Below are 18627 nucleotides of genomic sequence, written 5' to 3' on the forward strand. Positions count from 1 at the left end.
ATCCTCCCCCCTCTCGGAAGACCCTGAGGGTGTTTCTCTGTATTCCTTGTTGTAGCTTGCTTGAGGTGTCTTTTCATAAAGACGTCATCTTCGGGCTGCCAACCCTAAATGCCTCGCTTCGGTCTTTCCCGAATGTCACCTGTCTTTCCAGAAGTCACCGCCCTATTTGCGGTTGCCAACTAGTCATTCCTAGTAGCCACTGGATTCCTCCAGATGTAGAATATTACCTAAATACAGCTGTTTGTGTTGCTGCTCAACCGTCGTCGTCATCATCAGCCAGGTCCATCCATCTTCAAGGGTTTCAACCCTTATCCTGGAACTCTCTCCGGATGGTGGGTCAGTAGGGGTAATCAGTCCCTACTCTTCGACGGTTGGCTTCCAGCTACTGTCGCCTCTTTGTATCCACAGCCAGCGGGATGCTCTCTCTGCCTCATTCCCCAACTCTTTAATGGCAGTCTTCCTCGATTTTCCCGTGATGCCGAGGGCTCCTAACATCCTCCAGCATGATTGACTGGGAAATCCCTGACAGCCTACCTCGACTGGGAAGTTCCATGCCTGCCAGCCTTTTTTTCCGCACTAGTCGGCCAACTCTGCATACTTAGTCCTTTTCCGCTCATGCGCCGATTCGCATCTTGTCTCCCAGGGCACAGTCAGTTCCACCATTACCAGTTTCTTCTTGCTAGAAGATACAAGCACTATGTCTGGTCTTAGTGCTGTCACCACCTCTGGGAAGGCCAACTTCTTCCCCAGGTCCACACGCATCTCCCAGTCTCCTGCACATCCTAGGATGCCTAGGTTTGTCTTTCTAGTTGGTTTCGTTGATGTTTGCCCCTCCTTTTGAAACTGGATGAATGTTGGTCCTTTCTGTATTCCCTTTCCCTCTCTCTCTTTCCAAGGTGTCCGCAAGCTTCCTTAACACCTGGTCATGCCTCCATGTGTATCGCCCTTGAGCCAGTGCCACTTCACACGAAGAGAGGATGTGCTCTAGGCTTTTAATTGTTTTTAATATGGATTATTGATCATTAAATGATAGTATATTCTGAACTTCTGAAGTAGATTTTTTTTATATTTTAGATAAAAACGCTTGAATTACTGAACCTATTATATTGTTTATGGTTTAGAGGAAAACAAAAATGAAATTAAGTCCTTTCTTGTTCCAGGTGAAAACCTTGCCCATGTTCTCCTGGATGCATTTAAGGAATGGGGTATTCCCTCTGATCCAATCCCACCTATTGTGTCTGATAATGCCAGTAACATTGTCAAAGCTGGAGAGATACTAGGTTGTACCATGCATTTCAAGTGTTTTGCACATACAATAAACTTAGATGCACAGAAAAGTCTAAAGGTGAAAGCTATCTCACATCTTCTAGCAAAGATACGGAAAACAGTGGCCTTTTTTCATCGTAGCACGACAGCAAATGCTTTACTTAAAACCCAAGCAGACCTCTTGTCCCTTCCAGGCCACAAACTTGTCATTGATGTCCCTACTAGGTGGAACAGCGCTTGTGGACCGCTTTCTGGAAATGCAGTGTGATGTGGTAGCTACCCTGAGATCTAAGGATATGGGGAAAGTCAAGGAAAAAGACTTCATCAATTTGTCGGATGAGGAGATGACCCTTGCAGAGGATGTAATGACATGTTAAAGCCTCTGAAGTCAGTCACTACAACACTTTGTACTGAAGTAGTTCTCTCAGTCACTACAACACTTTGTACTGAAGTAGTTCTCTCAGTCACTTCAACACTTTGTACTGTCTGAAGTAGTTCTCTCAGTCACTACAACACTTTGTACTAAAGTAGTTCTTTCAGTCACTACAACACTTTGTATTGAAGTAGTTCTCTCAGTCACTACAACACTTTGTACTGAAGTCAGTCACTACACCACTTTGTACTGAAGTCAGTCACTACACCACTTTGTACTGAAGTAGTTCTCTCAGTCACTACAACACTTTGTACTGAAGTCAGTCACCACAACACTTTGTACTGAAGTAGTTCTCTCAGTCACTACAACACTTTGTACTGAAGTAGTTCTCTCAGTCACTACAACACTTTGTACTGAAGTCACTCACTACAACACTTTGTACTGAAGTCAGTCACTACAACACTTTGTACTGAAGTCAGTCACTACAACACTTTGTACTGAAGTAGTTCTCTTAGTCACTACAACACTTTGTACTGAAGTAGTTCTCTCAGTCACTACAACACTTTGTACTGAAGTAGTTCTCTCAGTCATCAGATCATTGCACTTTAAATTGATGGAAATCATGAAAGAGAAAGACGACGATGGGAGGTCCATAAAGGACATGAAAAAGATCATCACTAATGACCTAAGAGATCGCTACTCTAAGCAAGAAGATATCCTGTCTATGGTCACTTTACTGGATCCAATGTTTAAAACACTCCCCTTTTTGACTGAAGAAGACAAAAACTCAGTTTATTTAAGTCTAGTGGAAAGGGTGATGGAACAGACACATGTAAAGATCAAAGTGGAGCCAGGCCTAGAAGCGGAACCACAACATCAGATGACATTGCCAAACCTGCCAAGGATGGATGATGTAGAACCAAATGAATCTGCATATGAAGTAACAACCTCTTCCAAAAAAGATGAAGAGTGAAACCTCAGGATCCTCTGGGTCAACAACTCTATAAGACCTACTTGGGAATGTGTTTGTGACAAAAGTAGATCCCCCTACAAAATCTAAGTTTGATATGATACATGAGGAGATCATGACATATAGGCAGAATCCGGCTATTTCTCTTCAGGATAACCCTCTTACATGGTGGAAACAAAATGAATTTAAATTTCCATACACAGCCCGCTTGGCAAAGTGCTACTTATGTATACCCGGAACAAGCGTTCCCTCGGAGCGAGTCTTCTCCACTGCAGGTGATATTGTAACTGCTCAAAGAGCATGTTTGAAAGACAAACATGTGGACATGCTCTTATTCCTGAAAAAAAAAATTGTGAACACTTACTCATTAACTGAATAAGCCATTACAGGCATTACTCAGACAATCAAGTTTTGTATTAGTGATAACTGTGATATTACTTCCAAAGTGCCAGTTTCATATTACTTCCAAAGTGCCAGTTTCATATTACTTCCAAAGTGCCAGTTTCATATTACTTCCAAAGTGCCAGTTTCATATTACTTCTGAAGTGCCAGTTTCATATTACTTCCAAAGTGCCAGTTTCATATTACTTCCGAAGTGCCAGTTTCATATTGCTTCCAAAGTGCCAGTTTCATATTACTTCTAAAGTGCCAGTTTCATATATATATATTACTTCCATAGTGCCAGTTTCATGTTACTTCAAAAGTGCCAATATTCAGTATTATTCACCTCAGAACTTTGAACTTTAATACAGTTTCTTAGTGTTATTGAATGTAATAAATAACAATAAACAAATGTTTGGTTTCATTTTAATGTTTTTATTTATGCATCGCCAAATGCCAACAGAACAATAGTTATGAAAAATAAAGACAATTACCATATGCAAGTTCCAATATGTAATATATTGCCAATAAGCATATAAACCTAAGAATTAAGACTTAGTACTTTGCATTTTGAGGTCAGTGTGGAAAACTGAAAAATATTGTGATATATCGTGATATTTCCACTGAAAAGATGATATCGCGATGCAGTTTTCTGTTGGCGATACCCAGCAGTGCTAAGACATAAAGATCACTCTAACTGGTCACAATGAGTGCTTTGGTCCCTCTGAGACTTAAAGATCACACTCTAACTGGTCACAGTGAGTGCTATGATCCCTCTTAGATATAAAGATCACTCTAACTGGTCACAGGTAGTGCTATATGGTCCCTCTAAGACATATAGATCGCTCCAACTGGTCACAGGTAGTGCTATATGGTCCCTCTAAGACATATAGATCGCTCTAACTGGTCACAGGTAGTGCTATATGGTCCCTCTAAGACATATTATAAGTTCGCTTTAACTGGTCACAGGTAGTGCTATGATCCCTCTTAGACATATAGATCGCTCTAACTGGTCACAGGTAGTGCTATATGGTCCCTCTAAGACATATAGATCGCTCTAACTGGTCACAGGTAGTGCTATATGGTCACTCTAAGACAAATAGATCGCTTTAACTGGTCACAGTGAGTGCTATGGTCCCTCTAAGACATATAGATCGCTCTAACTGGTCACAGGTAGTGCTATGGTCCGTCCAAGACATATAGATCGCTCTAACTGGTCACAGGTAGTGCTATGGTCCCTCTTAGACATATAGATCGCTCTAACTGGTCACAGGTAGTGCTATAGTCCCTCTAAGACATATAGATCGCTCTAACTGGTCACAGGTAGTGCTATGGTCCCTCTAAGATTTAAAGATCACTGTAACTGGTCACAGGTAGTGCTATGGTCCCTCTAATTAAAGACATACAGATCGCTCTAACTGGTCACAGGTAGTGCTATGATCCCTCTAAGACTTAAAGATCACTGTAACTGGTCACAGTGAGTGCTTTGATCCCTCTAAGACATATAGATCACTCTTACTGATCATAGTGTAGTAGTGTAAATCCTGTTAGCCAGGTATATTATGTAAGTGCTTGTGATTTGGGTTGTGAAGGGAAGTGTCATACTGTGCCAGCATTATGATGGTCAGTTAGGTCAGACATCCCACTGGGTCAAGATAAGGCTTGACACTCTACCACTATGAATAGTTGTTTTTGTTTAGTAGATTAAATGTACTATTTCTAATTAATAATAACTATTTAGAGAATAAGATAGATATCAGCTGAAAGTGTAAGTTATGCAGTTTATAAAAATGTTTTTATTATCTTAAACAATGCGGTAGCTTGAGCACTGTATTAGTTTATAAGTCATTTGAGGTATGTAAAAGTAATTAAAGTGTAAATGAAGTAAATATGATGTGTTTAAAGTAAATCTAAATTGATATGGTTATAATCTAGAGAATGTGTTCTAGGGATGATGGTTTATAGATTTTAAATATCATTATTGGTTTTGTCAAGAATTAGGTTTAAAGTTTAATAAGAAGCACAGTGTTGTGGATTCTGGGGTCAGCCTGGGTTTTAGTAGGTAGCCTTAGGGGGTGACTTCTCTGAGGGTCACCAGGAACTTATATATATGTAAATTTAGGTGTGGCAAGTCAGTAAGAACAGAAGAGTCAGTAAGAGCAGTAAGAGTAGAAGAGTAAGAGCAGGAAGAGCAGTAAGAGTAGAAGAGTAAGAGCAGGAAGAGCAGTAAGAGCGGAGAGTAAGAACAGAGAATTGGAGCCAAGAGATACAAAACAGAGAGAGAAAAACCTTTGAGTACAAGAGATATTTAGAGATTGTGAACTTATTGTGAACTGGATTTATAGATGTTGAATCGAAAATAAAACAAAAATGGAAAAGAACAAAAGTCTCCAGTAATCCGTTACAACAATAGTATACAATTAAAGTATGGGGTTGAGGGAAATAGCAAGTTTCTGGTTTCCCGAGACTTGTCTAGGAGCCTTGGGAAATAGGCAAGTTTGAGGGAAACGGGAAATTTGCTATATCACTCAATCCCATACTTTAACTGTTTTGATATACCGATACATACACAAGCTATGATTAGACTAAAATATATTTCTCTCATATGCTATATTCCTGTTGCATACGGCAATGGTAATTAGAGATTGAGTGAATTTTACATTGTAATCAATCTAAGTAATGTTATCTTCAGACATACAAATTATTCCAAGATAATAATTGTGATTCCATGTCCGTTTTGTTCTGCTTCTATTCAAACCGCAGGTTAAAATTTGATTCCGCTTTGATTTCTCAATATTTCAACATTTATACCACTAGGCATAATACTAAACTAAATTTATATACAAGTATTGTTGAAATTCCGAGACGTTTACCACTCACAGGTAGCATAAATATATACATAACAACTGTTCGTACATATACATATTGTACATATAAAAGGTATTTTCCTCTGACCTCATTGCATTTTTCACAAGCCTCTCTCTTACAAGATAAACATGATGACGTGTTCGATAACAGTTTCCGTTAGATACTAACATCGTCTGAGTATGTCAACGGAGATGGCGTGATCCGAAACTAGCTCCGCCAAATTGTTACATCATCTAGCAACTGATGGTGTGATCGGAAACAAGTCCCACCCACCTCGAATCTGATTGGTTAAGCGGAAATAGCCAAGTCCGGGTGTGTGCTAGCTTCCAGGGTGTGCTAGTTCGAAAGACTAACACACAGCTGATCATGAGCGAGGGTTTTGAAAGAAAGTAGGGAGCTAGTCAATTTAACCAAGTAACTTTTATATAGCGTTAATAAAGTAGAGGTATATAAATGAGTGGTATGATCCCTCTAAGATCTTTTGTTTTATCTAATTTTAATGTTTTAATGTTTTACACAGTGATTAATTAAGGTACATTCTTATTACAGGTATGACACCGGCAGAGACAAATTTATCGACTTTGAGGAGTTGAAGGTTATGATGGAGAAGTTAGGAGAAGCACAGACACATTTAGGACTAAAGGCCATGATCAAGGAAGTCGATGAGGACAACGATGGAAAAATCAGCTTTAGGGAGGTATGTTGTGCTTACTGGGTAACTAGTTCAAACAGATTCACACGTGAAAACCAAACATCTCTCTAGTTATGATTCAAAGGTGAATGTAAAGGATTACCTGCACTTCTCTTGTGAGTTTTCACTCTCTAAGACTATGAAGAGCGAAAAAATGCATGGCCAGATCAGGTTTAAACCTGTAACCTCCAAAACAAATCCAATCACCTGGTCACAGACAATCATCCCTGTCCAGAACCTTCACATTTTTGTATGTCGTAATTTATTCAAACAAATATTCTCAATAACCAAAAGATCAGGATACTTATATTGGACATGCAGAGATGGAGGGCTACCAAGTTTGGCATCCAACCAAGTCTGGTCAAATGATTGACCCTGATCATCAAGGTCGAATAGGCTAAAATTATTCACCGAAATTATTCACCTCGCTTGAAAAAAGGTTTGCTCACAGTAACAGATAAAGTACCAGAAAAAATTCATGGCCCGACCAGGGCTTGAACCTTGGACCTCTGAACACTAGCCGGATGCTCTACCGATTGAGCAGCCTAGTGCCCAGTCATCAACCTTATCCAGCACGTTTGATTTCAAGAAGTTAACACAGATCTCATTTATAGTTAATACACCAAATTGCCTATTTTAGATACTTCCTCTTGTTTTGATGGCGGTGTCTATTTTGGGGTTATGCCCAGTTCCATTGGCGAAATGTGCAGTGAGTCACTTGAGATGATAAGGTTAATTATATTTATAGATCTGGTCAGTTTCAATATCTAATGAAAACATACCTCAGAGGTAAATTCCTCCCAATAGGTAAGGTTTTGCTCTACGGATCCTAAAGTTTACTACAAGTTTCCCTACTTAGACATCATGAACATTGACCAGACCTCATATAGGAATTGAGTGTCCATTCTGCCCATACCTTAACACATCTATTAAGCACAATTAAGACATTTATTGATGGCTATTATGTTAATGTAAACAGTCATTGGGGCAGTCAGATTGGTCAGTCTGGGGGTTGGTCAAGTGTAGTATCAACACCATGTCATTACTACATCAGTATCATAAAGTACAGCATTACTGTGTCAGTGAGGTATGTATATGTAAGACTTGTAGGACAATAGCTATCACTGTGTATAGTCAAGGAATTGCCATAAAGTGTATAAGAAACATCCTGCTTAGACATGTGGCCAAATCTATGATGGAGTCTCTGATGAGCTCAAATGATATGTACAGTATTTATAAATCCTCCCAAGAGTCAACTTTACCCAATCCTTTGAGTCTGATTCTAGATTAGGAAGATCTTAAAATTGTGTCGGAACCCTTTTGTAACCAGAAATGTCTTTACTGATACCTGCATGATTAGAATCTTTTGTATAAATTCATCTTTAGCACATCACCAAGTTAACACTGGTTTGTAAAATAATGACTGCTAGCCCTCTCTCGTCCTGTTTCATCCTGTTTCTGTTCCCATTCCCATTCCGTCCCTGTTCCTGTTCTCATCCCCATTCCATTCCTGTTCCTATTCCCATCCCCATTCCATTCCTGTTCCTATTCCCATCCCCATTCCATTACTGTTCCTATTCCCATCCCCATTCCATCCCTGTTTCTATTCTTATCCCCATTCCATCCCTGTTTCTATTCTTATCCCCATTCCATCCCTGTTCCTGTTCCCATCCCCATTCCATCCCTGTTCCTGTTCCCATCCCCATTCCATCCCTGTTCCTGTTCCCATCCCCATTCCATCCCTGTTCCTGTTCCCATCCCCATTCCATCCCTGTTTCTATTCTTATCCCCATTCCATCCCTGTTTCTATTCTTATCCCCATTCCATCCCTGTTCCTGTTCCCATCCCCATTCCATCCCTGTTCCTGTTTTCATCCCCATTCCATCCCTGTTCCTGTTCCCATCCCCATTCCTTCCCTGTTCCTGTTCCCATCCCCATTCCATCCCTGGGTCTGTTCCCATCCCATGTTTTAGGCATTTCTCGTAAAAAGTTAGTTGAAGAAAGATGATTCTCATACCACCAAATCTGTAATTACATCAGAAAACTATTATCTAATATGATATATGCCCCATTATAGAGAGTATAGTTGGGAAACTTGTATATAAAATGTCACACGTGGTAGTACTGGTGTTATGAAGTATTATAAGTATCTATAGTAAAGTTGACGAGCTGTAGTATGGCAATAGTCTCCTGTAGTATAACACAAATTACATGTCACTGATGTGTCATAAGACCTGTGAGGATGTTTCCTCTCTATATAACCACAGGTTTACTGTATATCAACGATGTCTGTATATCTATCCATCCTTAGTGAATATAAATTTGCTGATCCCTCATAAACATTTCAGGAGGAGATAAGGTTGTAACAAGTTACTAAAATCTTTATAAGAATTATTTAGATGTGAGGTTATCTATGGGTTTAGGTAGACTTCTGATGCTTAAAAAAGAGCAGATTGGATTGGATGAAATTTTCTTCCCTATAAACAAAGTGTATGTCTCTGGTACTTCCAAAGGTTCTCGACAACCTCACTCCCAGAAAAGTTTACCTCTGTCTTAAGTAAATGGAGGAATATATATAACATTATGTCGTGGGTATTTATATAACAGGATGTAATTTAGAAAATCAACACGCTGTCAAGTTACATTAATAGAGACCTGTAGTCTAGAGGTTTTGTGTGAACCTGCATCACCTGGGAGGATATCGACCTTAGTGTAAGCCATACGGTTCATGTCAGATATAGAGAATACCCTTTGTGCCAGAAATCATAAATAGTTGATTGAAAATCGGCAATGATGAGAGGGATTGTTTACATGCAGTATTAGGGGGAGTGTTGTACTAATTATGATGGCACCTGTCTACCAGCCTCTCCAGCTGAGTACATGTATGGAGGTAGGGAGTAATCTTCCCCCTCCGAACCCTTAAGTATATAAGGAGCACCCTCTCTCTTTTTGTCCCTATGAAATATTTTCCCGCTCAGTGTTGAGTTAACCATAATTACCATATATTCTATACTAAACTACAGTATTTCAAGAACTCTGGTTTTGAATCATGAAAACTGTATTTAGTTCCTTGTTGGTTTTGTATATATACATACTGAGATTTTCAACACAAACTTCTGTCATTACTCCATATCAATTCAGATGGAGTGTATCTTGTACTAGTGACTGTGTTAATTTACCGTAAATGATGTTTTAGGCCACCATCATCTTAGCTGATAAAGTACCCAAATTACTTACCACATCTATATACCATAATGAGCACTGCAGTAATGACCTATTACAAACTATACTTGTTTTAGTAGATAATTTGACAGTCTTGGAGATACATTCACACCACATTAACATCTAGTCCTTAGAACAATGGTGAAATTTTGAATAATGGAATCCAAATGATATTGAAAAGCTTTTTTTGCTCAGTTTGGTTTGATTAGTTAAAGTCTTGTCAGCAGTCAGGGTCATTTAAGGATATGCCTGGTTTAGATGTTAAAGACATGACAGAATAACCTGAGAAAAACCACTGACCGCTGATCGGTCTAGCAATTGCCCCAAATGGGATTCAAACTTGTGACCTAGAGGTGGAGGGCTTGTGGTAATATGTCTGGACAATTTTCCTCTGAGTTTGAGTTAATGAAGTTCAACTGTGTAAGGTAAAAGAAGAAAAAGAAAAGATTTTCTTATTCTTACTGATTGTTATTTCCAGTTCCTGTTGATATTCCGAAAGGCGAGAGCTGGCGAGCTGGAGGAGGGCAGCGGTCTCTTTAACCTTTATCAGAATCTAGATGAAGTGGATGTAGACAAAGAAGGAGTGAAGGGTGCCAAAAATTTCTTTGAGGCAAAGGTAATACAAATTACGTTCACATTAATGTTCAAGATTTGTTTTCCTTCAAAACATTAAGTTGTTGTTTTTAGCTCACCTGGCCTGAAAGGCCGGTGAGCTTATGTCATGGTGCGGCATCCGTCGTCCGTCCGTCGTCCGTCCGTCAACATTTCCTTTAAATCGCTACTAGTCATAGAGTTCTGCATGGATTGTAACCAAATTTGGCCCAATAGGGGAAATAGAGGTAAATCCTATAAAGCGCTACTTGTCCTAAAGTTCTTCATGGATTGTAACCAAATTTGGCCACAAACATCCTTGGGGGAAGGGGGAAAGAACTTGTATAAATTTTGGCTCTGACCCCCCGGGGGCAGGAGGGGCGGGGCCGAATAGGGAAATAAGAGGTAAATATTCAAATTCCTTCAGAAAAGAAACAATGAACCTGTATTCAGAACATGACTTGACATTGCAAACCAGGTGAGCGATACAGGCCCTCTGGGCCTCTTGTTTCAATTATTCAATTTTTGGCGAGGGTCACCTCGCCATTGTGATCGTGGTTGCAAAATTCTCTTTCAGTCAATTTCCTCAATTTGATTGGCTAAGAACTTGCTCGCAGATACTAGCGCTCCTAGCGGCAGTGTATTCAACAAATTTGATTTTACGGGAATTTTAAATAGCAAATGTTGGATATGAAAGTTACTGAAATAAGCGTATCTGTAATGTTGAAATAGGAATAGTAGATTACTACTTTCATATCCTTACCATTTACATCATCCAAATGATCTTAGGTTGGAAAATTTTCACTTGAATTGTGTACAATGCAGTATTGCCAACCTCTGATGAAGTCAAATCGGATGATCACCCTTGAAAAAACGGGTGAAAGGGTCAAAACAAGGGTCATGTGCGAAACAACATTTTAGTGTATATTTTAACACTTTTTAAAAGCCTTAAAAATGCATATATTTATTATTTTCATATTGTAATTCGGTAATTTGTTGTCCGGTTTCATTATTATCTTTGACTAAACAAAATGGCGGCCATTACGATTGGCTTGCCTGCCTACTGAAACAGGATACCGTTCACGTTGACTGTTATACAAGGGCCTCATATGAGTCTTAAGCCCTGAGATGTAATTAAAATTGCGCTAATGGCTTTATCTGACGAATTTTTTGTGAGCTTTTTGACACTTTGGTCCCTGTGCTCACTCTATGGATAGCATTTTGGGCATTTTGCTAATAGAAGACACTAATTGCTAGAATAAAAATAATCATTTTAGCATTTTTAGCTCACCTGGCCCGAAGGGCCGGTGAGCTTATGTCATGGCGCGGCGTCCGTCGTCCGTCGTCCGTCGTCCGTCCGTCCGTCCGTCCGTCCGTCGTCCGTCTGTCCGTCAACATTTCCTTTAAATCGCTACTAGTCATAGAGTTCTGCATGGATTGTAACTAAATTTGGCCACAAACATCCTTGGGGGAAGGGGAACAGAGCTTGTATAAATTTTGGCTCTGACCCCCCGGGGGCAGGAGGGGCGGGGCCCAATAGGGGAAATAGAGGTAAATCCTATAAATCGCTACTTGTCCTAGAGTTCTGCATGGATTGTAACCAAATTTGGCCACAAAGATCCTTGGGGGAGGGGGAACAGAACTTGTATAAATTTTGGCTCTGATCCCCCGGGGGCAGGAGGGGCGGGGCCCAATAGGGGAAATAGAGGTAAATCCTATAAATCGCTACTTGTCCTAAAGTTCTGCATGGATTGTAACCAAATTTGGCCACAAACATCCTTGATGGAGGGGGAACAGAACTTGTATAAATTTTGGCTCTGACCCCCCGGGGGCAGGAGGGGCGGGGCGGGGCCCAATAGGGGAAATAGAGGTAAATTCTTTAAATCGCTACTAGTCATAGAGTTTTGAATGGAATGTAACCAAATTTGGCTACAAACATCCTTGGGGGAAGGGAAACAGAACTTCTATAAATTTTGGCTCTGGTCCCCGGGGGGCAGGAGGGGCGGGGCCCAATAGGGGAAATAGAGGTAAATCCTTTAAATCGCTACTTGTCATAGAGTTCTACACGAATTGTAACCAAATTTGGCCACAAACATCCTTGGGGGAGGGGAAACAGAACTTGTATAAATTTTGGCTCTGGCCCCCGGGGCTGGAGGGGCGGGGCCCAATAGGGATAATAGAGGTAAATTCTTTAAATCGCTACTAGTCATAGAGTTCTGAATGGAATGTAACCAAATTTGGCCACAAACATCCTTTGGGGAAGGGAAACAGAACTGTATAAATTTTGGCTCTGGCCCCCCGGGGGCTGGAGGGGCGGGGCCCAATAGGGGAAATAGAGGTAAATTCTTTAAATCGCTACTTGTCATAGAGTTTTGAATGGAATGTAACCAAATTTGGCCACAGTCATCCTTTGGGGAAGGGAAACAGAAATTGTATAAATTTTGACTCTGGTCCCCCGGGGGCAGGAGGGGCGGGGCCCAATAGGGGAAGTAGAGGTTAATCCTTTAAATCGCTACTAGTCATAGAGTTCTACATGAATTGTAACCAAATTTGGCCACAAACATCCTTGGGGGAAGGGAAACAAAACTTGTATAAATTTTGGCTCTGAACCCCCGGGGGCAGGAGAGGCTTGGCCCAATAGGGGAAATAGAGGTAAATCCTTTAAATCGCTACTTGTCATAGAGTTCTTCATGGATTGTAACCAAAATTAGCCACAAACATCCTTGGGGGAATGGGAACAGAACTTGTATAAATTTTGGCTCTTGCCCCCCGGGGGCTGGAGGGGCAGGGCCAAATAGGGATAATAGAGGTAAATTCTTTAAATCGCTACTAGTCATAGAGTTCTGAATGGAATGTAACCAAATTTAGCCACAAACATCCTTAGGGGAAGGGGAACAGAACTTGTATAAATTTTGGCTCTGGCCCCACGGGGGCTGGAGGGGCGGGGCCAAATAGGGATAATAGAGCTAAATCCTTTAAATCGCTATTTGTCCTAGAGTTCTGCATGGATTGTAACCAAAATTAGCCACAGACATCCTTGGGGGAAGGGGAACAGAACTTGTATAAATTTTGGTTCTGGTCCCCCGGGGGCAGGAGGGGCGGGGCCCAATAAGGGAAATAGAGGTAAATCCTTTAAATTGCTACTAGTCATAGAGTTCTGAATGGAATGTAACCAAATGTAAACCACAAACATCCTTGGGGGAAGGGGAACAGAACTTGTATAAATTTTGGCTCTGGTCCCCCAGGGGCAGGAAGGGCGGGGCCTAATAGTAAAAATAGAGGTAATTCCTTTGAATCGCTACTTGTCATAGAGTTCTACATGAATTGTAACCAAATTTGGCCACAAACATCCTTTGGGGAAGGGAAACAGAACTTGTATAAATTTTGGCTCTGACCACCCGGGGGCAGGAGGGGCGGGGCCCAATAGGGGAAATCCTTTAAATCGCTACTTGTCATAGAGTTCTACATGGATTGTAACCAAATTTGGCCACAAACATCCTTGGGAGAAGGGGAACAGAACTTTATAAATTTTTGCTCTGACACCCCGGGGGCAGGACGGGTGGGGCCCAATACGGGAAATAGAGGTAAATCCTATAAATAGGGCCCAATAGGGGATTTAGAGGTTAATATTAAAATTCCTTCAGAAAAGAAACAATGAACCTGTATTCAGATCATTACTTGGCATAACAAACCAGGTGAGCGATACAGGCCCTCTGGGCCTCTTGTTTGCAAAGCCATTTTTTGGCTGAAGAAAGAGAATAAATTTGTAGTTTCATTTTTTTCCATTCTAGATTAAAATACCTGAGCTATCAAATCCATATGATTCAAGATGGAATTTAAGTTCCTAAACATTTGTCATTCCAAGTACGTGTTACACTGAAAAAATAATGGCCTGGTTATGGCCTTGAGGAATATAGGGAGGGATATGTGGAAGATTATGAAAATATCATGTTCTTTTATTATTTTCTTAGCTTACTTTTAGCAATTTAAAGCATTGCAAATTTTGCCCTATGCGCTATTGTAGATATCGTAATTTTGAAAAGACAAATAAGTGACTTTATTGGGCACTAGGTGTGTTCTGCTAAAAATATTTCTTTTTTTTGCTAAAGATAAAAGAAAGGTTTTAGCAACTTTTGCTAAGGCGTTTTTTTAATCTAGAGTTACCAGAGGGTCCAAGTGCTGAAAATCGGGTTATTTGATGACCCGCCGGGTCAATCGGGTTATACATTCTAAAATGTCTAAAAAACGGGTCAACCCGGGAAAATCGGGTGAGTTGGCAATACTGACAATGTATCTAGACTTTTCGTCCCGAAAATGTTGTTTTCAATACATGAAAACGTTTCGTCCCAAAAATGCTTCGCTTCGCCCCACGCGTTTAGTCCCTACTAGTGACAATTATCCCGCAACGGAAAAAATGAAATCTATATTTCACCTCAAACATTAAAATTGTTACAATAATGATTTTTGCACTTTGAATCATATTAGTTCGGGAGCAAATATATTTCAGGACGATATGGAGATTTGTTTATCACGGCTGCGTTATGCCACATGTACGTGTAAATCCACAATGGAAGAAAGACAACTCTAACAAAATTTTGGACAAACTTGGACTACTGATAAAATAGCACGTGACAGACGGTGAACATTTTGTAAATGTCCAAGGTGGCGTAATCTTAAAACTAACGGCAGTTAACAAGGTATGGATATTTACCACATCCATTATTATCGATAATTGTATAAGCACAAGTATAAATATCAGATTATATCTATATACTAAAGCACGTTCAGAGATTACCACTAAACCATACTTTTAAAACATTTTAGTTATTTTCACCACAGGAGCTTGACGTTCTGATCATATACATACAGCATATGCATTTAACTAGGTAATACGAAGTATACATTTTTGGCCGAATGACATAAATCATATATCGAATGTTCATATAACTCAAAGTGATATTTTTTGGACTACTAGATCGACGAAAATGCTGATTTCTTCTTCATAATTCTTCCGTTAAACGGCACTTAAAAAGCTGTTTCAATCTGTAACAAATGTAGAGAAAACTGTTAATTGTTTAGCAATTATCCTGAGTTATATTTTACCAACAAGCATCAGAGATTAGCAATTAAAACTTACATAAACATATTCCCGACTCTCACTTGCATTGTGTGATCACTCGAGCGGAACTAATCTCTACCACCTGGCACAGTCTTACAAATGCAATCGCACAAAAGCCCACATGATCACTGTTTTTAGTGCGATTACATCTTAGGGTGTGAACAATGTTAGTTTTTTAACTTTTTACTCAACAAAATAGACTTTACGCTTTTCATGATCAGCACCATCATTTTCTGTATAACTTATTAATTTACCACTGTACCCATGCATGTGTGTGTATTTATACTTCTTTGTGCACATTATATAACAACTGCTATAGACTGTATATTACAATCAATTTATGAAGGACAAAACTCTTACATGTAAGAACAGGAGGACTGAAGAACAGCGGAAATTAAACTTCAATAATATTTCCTCTATGCTGGTATTGCTATTTATGATTAAAATGTTTAATTATATGATATTAGCCTTTTCAGTAATTACTCTGTTAATACATTTATTGTTTCCTTATGTTTTACAGAATGTCAGCATGCATGTATCATTTCAACTGGAAACAGTCTAGGAGAAGAATTGTGTGAACAAAAAGAAGTAATTTTCAACTGTGGAAGCTTAATATTGTAATGATTTTCAATCCGAAAATAATTACTATCATCATCTTCAAATTCCTTATTGTGAATTTAACTGTAATATGATTTAAGCATATACCTGATATTTGTTTATATTCTATGACATGTACATGCTTGAAATGAAATTAATAAATAAAAGATTATTTAAATTTAAAACACAATATGACATTAGCTGTTTATATTTTTTGTCAAAAACATATTAAGCTTATCGTTCGTAACACACTAATCATCACCTTCGAGACACTTTAATGAAAATCAATTAAACATTATTTGTATAACACAGGTCGTCTTATGTTTTCCCCGCCTTGACTATCAATGTTCCCTGATCACTCTGAAAGTATTGATTTTACCTTTTTTTTCGGTCACCACATGAACTGCCTTTAAATCAATCACACCAATGAGACATACATTTACTGCATTCATTATAACACTGTAAGGCAATTCTGCAAGATCAGCAAACATTGTTGATTTACCTTGAATATCTACATGCACAGTATGGTACCATATGTAACAGGAGAGGAGAAAATGTAGCGGCAAGACCGGGATTCGATCCCGGGACTCTCCGAACACTAGCTGAGTGCTCTACCGACTGAACTACCTGGTCATCGATAATCGACCCAGTCCAGTCCCGCTACACTCCTCCCTCCTTTTTTGAATACATACGAGACCCTTTCAAACACCACAACCGTTGGTTATTTAGTTGGGTGCCAATTCTGTAACAGGAGAGAAGAAAATGTAGCTCTTCCGACTGAGCTACCTGATCGCCGACAATCAACCCAGTCTGATCCCGCTACAAATATTTATCTGGTTATTTTATCTCCCTTCCTATTTTCAATCTACCTTTATGACTTAGAATCTTACCTGGTGGAAAAGAATATTTTGTCTTACAAATCTTGACAAATTATGCACACTGTGATTGTTGCAAGCTAAACTACGTATCCGCTAGCCGATTGCTGTTGATTGCTAATGATCTCAAACACACTAATTACTTATTGTGCCAAGTTAAGTAAATATATTCTACTCTTTTCAAATATTCCTGATTACTATTCATGTGTAATATCTCAAAACATTGACATGTGCACGGAGTACGGCGGACCAGACCGCCGATGTTTTGGACATCTGCTAGATATTTCAGTTTCAGGTTACGGTGGCCAATAAAAGAAAACAAACGCAATGCGGTTTTCATATGTTATTTCTTCTAAATACAACACTTTTTGTGCAAGTTGTCAAGCATTTATGGGGAATATTTTGCAATGAAATTGTCACCTTCATACATCGGTTTTGGGACTCCCTGGACATTGTTTTCCCCATTTTGTTGATGCGCAAAATATACTGATAGTAGATTTTTTTAAGCATTTTCAGCCCTAAAAATTACCTGCGCAAAATTATACCAGTTTTTACGGTATATGATATTGGAATGTATCCCAAACTTTTTATCATATTATTTGCCAATAACACTGTTATGATATCAGAAATATCTGATGGTCTACAACAAGTGTTACATGAATTTTAACAATATTGCATAACATGGAAATTAGAACTTAATATCAGAAAGATGAAAATTGTGATCTTCTCAAGACGTAAATCGGTACAACAACACCAGTTGATGTTATGGAATACAGAATTAGATTTATAAGAATTGTTTACATATCTAGGTACAGAAAATAATGTTAATGGTAGCGTTTTTAAAGAAAGGGAAAAAACCTGCTGAACAAACAATTAAATCGGTGTTTGCTGTTTATAAGAAATTAAGGAATGTATCTCTTCCTGTTCATCTTAAACTGAAAATATTTGATTCACTTGTAATGACAGTTTTATTATACTCATCAGAGGTATGGGGATTTGATTTTTTTTTTTTTTTTTTTTTTGTAAAACGATCATGAAGTTAAGAAAGTGTACAAACAATTTCATGGTCTATGGTGAGCTAACAAGTTATCCGGTTTGAATTGAAGTTCGGATACAATGTATATCAATCATCTTGCTGTTTTACAAAAGAATAATTACAAAACTTGTTAAAAGTATACCAATTGACCAATTTATTAAAAAAATCACATGGTGATATTGATAAGTCTTCTAGAGGACAGATATATTCTATATTTAAGACATTTTGGCATAGAAAAGTATGCCCCTTGTCTTTCTCTGCTGCAAAACAATACTTGTTAACTGTTACTGTGGTCCCAGGAACTTGATGACAATAGTCATTAAGAATGGATATTTTCATTAACATCAAATTAACAAGGAAAACGCTAAAGGTGTCATAAAATCATTTGACATATAACATCATAGGAAATATTAGAAGTGGCTTCCAAGATTTTAGTATGTGTCTCTTATTTTACACCTTGGTGTCCAAGGAATCCTCAAAAGTCCAAACCGGAAGGAACACCAGCCAAATTTATTTCTTATTGTACAAAACTACAGTTGTATTGACCTTAGAAATATATTCCTCCTAATATCGAGACCGAGCCATTTAGTACTTTCAGTACTTTGATTACATTCATGTTACTAACATTTGTGTTTTTT

The 18627-nt window shown here is 38.9% G+C and overlaps 1 protein-coding gene across 4 annotated transcripts in view; it reads left to right on the plus strand.

The window, feature by feature from the left end:
* Positions 1–18627, plus strand: part of LOC138316446 (EF-hand domain-containing protein D2-like) — a 60881-nt gene that overhangs the window by 32837 nt on the left and 9417 nt on the right. For 2 of the 4 annotated variants that reach the window (XM_069258159.1, XM_069258150.1), the window contains 2 exons: positions 6408–6555; positions 10250–10387. In XM_069258159.1, coding sequence (XP_069114260.1) covers positions 6408–6555; positions 10250–10387 — 286 coding nt within the window. Of the gene's footprint in view, positions 1–1160; positions 6188–6407; positions 6556–10249; positions 10388–14869; positions 15060–16001 lie in introns of those variants that run through there. The other 2 variants (XR_011207654.1, XM_069258143.1) reach the window with 2 other exon arrangements.

Source organism: Argopecten irradians, chromosome 1, assembly GCF_041381155.1.
Source record: "Argopecten irradians isolate NY chromosome 1, Ai_NY, whole genome shotgun sequence".
In the NCBI taxonomy this organism is placed as follows: Eukaryota; Metazoa; Mollusca; class Bivalvia; order Pectinida; family Pectinidae; genus Argopecten; species Argopecten irradians.